The 4,346-nt window shown below is 33.5% G+C and overlaps 2 protein-coding genes across 2 annotated transcripts in view; one reads left to right on the forward strand and one right to left on the reverse strand.

The window, feature by feature from the left end:
- LOC128250510 (uncharacterized) overlaps positions 1–4,346 on the reverse strand; it is an 8,073-nt gene that overhangs the window by 1,483 nt on the left and 2,244 nt on the right. The window contains exons 2-3 of the mRNA XM_052975668.1: positions 1,220–1,296; positions 408–462 (exon numbers count right to left, since the gene is read on the reverse strand). Of these exons, the coding sequence (XP_052831628.1) occupies positions 408–462; positions 1,220–1,289 (125 nt within the window). The 5' untranslated portion in view covers positions 1,290–1,296. The remainder of the gene's footprint in view (positions 1–407; positions 463–1,219; positions 1,297–4,346) is intronic.
- Positions 2,454–4,346, forward strand: part of LOC128250511 (uncharacterized) — a 15,901-nt gene continuing 14,008 nt past the window's right edge. The window contains exons 1-2 of the mRNA XM_052975670.1: positions 2,454–2,538; positions 2,848–2,968. Of these exons, the coding sequence (XP_052831630.1) occupies positions 2,910–2,968 (59 nt within the window). The 5' untranslated portion in view covers positions 2,454–2,538; positions 2,848–2,909. The remainder of the gene's footprint in view (positions 2,539–2,847; positions 2,969–4,346) is intronic.

Here is a 4,346-nt window from a genome sequence, read left to right on the forward strand (position 1 = left end):
ACACACACACACACACACACACACACACACACACAAAACATGTATACACATATACTTACATATGATAGTAATATATATATTTATATATAACAGTGATATCCGATTTTAACAGTTATATTTACCAAAATTACATTAAAATATCTTGAAATACTAAAGAGTAAATTTATTCAATAAAATCGCCATTGGCTTCAACTACGGCCTGCAGACGACTTCGGAACCTCCTGAAACTCTTCTGTATGGCCTCCTTGTTTAAGTTGATGAATGCTGCGATAATCCTTGCCTTCATTTGATCTTTGGTCACATGATCGAATCTGTATCAACTCGGAAAGTAGACTTACAAGATTTGAGCAGTCTCAGGCTATTGCAAGGTGCTGACTCTGATACAATTATCAGAGTATAATACTTACCGTCTTGTCACGTTTTCACTTTGTCTTTCTAACAACTCTTCAGGCAGAGCCAAATCTGGAAATTATATAATAAAACATTTGCAAAGATTGCATAAGATTGCATAAGCTTGGCCCAGAATGGCAGCTTGATTAGAGAGACGAGCTAGAGAAATGCGTGTCACTTGAAATGCGTGTCACTTGAAAGGCGTCAACTTGAAAGGCGTCACTTGAAAGGCGTCAACACTTATTATTCACAATCACTGCTGTCGTAGTAGTTTGGCAGTTTCTGCAAGTGGGTCACCTTCACGGTGACCTTCGGCGGTCCTTGAAAATCTCTGCATAAGTTAACAAAAACCAGCTGACCATACTTCTCATTTGGGAGTAAATTTGTCTGAAGGCACCGCTGTCACTCTCACAGGACTATTGGCTTACTCTCTAGGCCTGAAGAAGTTGTACTTAATTCTAAACCCACACGTATCCCAAACAGTACTGACACATAATACAGTTGAACCGACTGAAAGAAACGTAAATATCGTAGTCGGCCAAAATGATATGTGTGTAATAGCTAGCTAAGTAGCTGAAAGGCTGGATGGATGTATAGATCGATAGAAAGATAGAAATTCAATAATCTCATATAGTGGAGAGTTGCAAGGACTGCAAAGGTTCTTGCTGTTAGCCTTCTCTTGACATTTAACTGCACAAGAGCAACAAATCCACAACAATCCCACTCACTCCAATTCTCTCTTGTTTCAACATCTACTCACTCTTCACTTCCCCTCTGTCTCTCCTCTCTCTCTATTTCGATGAAGTGATAGGGAGTGTTGTGTACTTACCTTGCTTGTGCGAAAAAGTTACTAAAACTAATGCAGAAATGAAGAAACAGAGAACATAAGCAGTATTCATCACAAATCTGTTGGTATAAAAAGTCAACAATTAGAGATGTTGAAAACATGTAGATAAAGCTGGTCTCTATAGCAACAGTTCTACCTCTGAAATTTAGATAACGAAATGAAAGAAAGTTTTCATGCATGAATTTCAATGCCGAATGTTGCGCAATACCACTATTTTACAGATTTTATTTGCAAAATGTAAGTTGCAAAATTTGTATAAGCGGCATACTTTGTTTGGAAATCTCAGCTTGTCAAGACTACCATTAGGACATTTAGTAACATAGACAAATAATTATATTACATGGAAAAATGCGAGCAAGTATAAAAATTTTCTTGTTCTGTACTTTGTAATAACTTGTCCTGTACTTTTACAAGTTTATAATCTTAAGAATATTATTTCTCTCGCTCGCATTTTCCCATGTAATCCATGTCTTTCCATACTATGCTATTATGCTAATTAATAATGTGTCAATCAATAATTTAAGATTTTTACCTTATTGAAAACTGAATAATAAATTTAATAGCTTTCTAAATAATATATTAATATTTTTCAGTTTTTTTGATTGAATTATTATTATCGAATTAAAATAAAAAAGTTTTAATATATTAAAATAAAATAAGGTTAGTATTTGAAGAGTACTTTATTTACATTGACTCATTATAAAATTAAAAATTGGAAATAAAATTAGAAAATCAGTGAATGCATCCACTCTGTGGCACGTGGAGCAATAAAATCATTTCAAAAACAAGGACACTGGATAGTAAAAAAAAGAAAGAAAATCGTGAAAAATCGTGAAGAATGTTGGTGCAAAAAATGGAACGAGAAAAAAGAAACGGAATGAAGAAAACTAAGTAAACTACATTCACTTGTGCAAAATTTGTGTCCCTTGATGATATTTAAACAAAGTGGGCTCACCATACATGACCGTTGCATTCCTCTAGTCTTAGCTCTACCGTTTCCTATTTTCGCTTCGTGTTCGCTCATTCTCCGATGTTTCTAAGTTCTTAGTAAGACGCACTATTTCTGCATTTTACATAAATTTTTGAAATGGTAATAAAAAATGGTCATATTGCGACATGTCTTACAGTTATTAAATTTATGTTTTCAGTTATTCACCAGTTCATCATTCGAGATGTCATAAAAAAAGGCAGCTGCCTTATGTTCCTGTGTGCATATAAAGAAATATCGATTTCTTAAAATGACCATAATACCTAAAGGTGTTTTATAGAGTATATGGAATGCGGTCGACTTATTTCGTTGGGTAGTATTTGTATTTAAAATAAGTTATGTTTGGAGACAAATTCTGTTTTTTATTTATTTATTTTTATTTTTTTAGGATTAGACAAATATTGTCCCAATCAGGGGGTCTCAACCATTTTCTGCCTGTGCATCCCCTTAATTGTTACTGTACTCTAATGGACCCTTCTATATATATATATTCAGTGTTTAAAAAAGTCCTATTATATATTTATAATTAATTATTATTAGCAATTGTATAAAAAATGTTAAACTATTTTGTGTAATTTGCAAGTATTAATATAACCAATTTATTGAACATAAACTTTAACAGCAAAATCTTACGTGGAACCTCAAGAGTAATTTGGACCCCACAGTTCAGAACCATTGGTCTAAATGATGTTGTGTGAGATACGATATATTATTTGGTGGTTATTCAAAGACTTCTATATTGCGTGAGTTGTGTTATTTTATTGATTGTGAATGTATAATATAAGTGCAGTATTATAGCATTAGGTTGTGAGTGGATATGTGTTGTGTATTTTATCTTTTATTTTTTATTTGTTTCGGTCATTATTAGACGGCCGCCAATCTGGGGCACCGCCAATCTGGGGCACCGCCTTGAAGAAGTTTAGTCGGAGAAATCAACCTCGTTACTTATATTTTATCGATACTGGTACTTAGTTGGTCACTTTTTGAATTACGGGGGCGTAAACACAATAACACTGGTTTCAAGCTGTAGCAGGGGACAAACAGTATCAAAAAGACACACAAACACAAATTACGATAAGTCAAAAATTATCTTCACTTTTTAAAAAGGTTCTTTAGTGTTAGGGTTAGGGTTAGGATTACGGCTAGGGTTTAGGTTTTAATGTTAAGGTTAGAGTTTATAATGAAGAATACAAGTACCTTGGGGTACTACAGGACAAAAGTGTAATAAAAAGATATGAGAGACAAAATCTCTAAAGAGTGCAAGAGAAGAATTAGGAGAAGAATTAAATGGAAGGAATATAAAAGCAATGACTACATAGGCTATGTCAGTATTAAGGTACTATTCCCCTTTTCTAAAATAGACAAACACAAAGCTAGAGGATTTTGAGAGAAGAACTAGGGAGCCGCGAATAATGCACAACGCACACCACCGTAAATGAAATACCGACAGAATCCCTATCAAAAGAGTTTGTAGGCAGAGTTTCTTTTTTAAATAGAGAAGATACCATTAGTACTACTATAATCGAATTAAAAATACTATTTTGTATGTAGTGAAGCAAGAATATTATCATCAGCTAGAAATGTCCAGAAAGTTACTGAAGTAGCAGGAGACAATTCAAGAACAGAAGGAATGCAGCAGAACGAGTACTTGGAAAGAAAAGGAATTAAATGGCCAATTCATACGGTGAACCAAAGATGCTGGAAGTAAAAAACGTTGGTTATTTGACAGATGGAAACCTGAAACGTGAAACTGAAACGTTAATTATAGCGGTTCAGGAATAAACCCGTAGAAAGAATTTTATAAAAGCAAAGATTGATAAAACTCTTGTCAGAGCGGAGACTCAAAATCTGTGGAAAAGGTAGTGCTCAAGAGATTTAAACTTGAGCAGGTAGAGGAGTCAATGTAGGGAAAAACAAGTTATACAAATCAATATGTAAAGCATATTAAATACATGAAATACAAGAAAATGTATGTATGTAAATATACAAAAAGGTCCGACTTACACAGAATACAAATAATACAGAAAATTGAAAGGGTCGACGAAAAGTATTACAAATCCAAGAGCTCGGTGGTCCAAAATAATCTTATGTATATGTATATATATATATATATATATATAT

This window comes from Octopus bimaculoides, chromosome 22, assembly GCF_001194135.2.
Source record: "Octopus bimaculoides isolate UCB-OBI-ISO-001 chromosome 22, ASM119413v2, whole genome shotgun sequence".
In the NCBI taxonomy this organism is placed as follows: domain Eukaryota; kingdom Metazoa; phylum Mollusca; class Cephalopoda; order Octopoda; family Octopodidae; genus Octopus; species Octopus bimaculoides.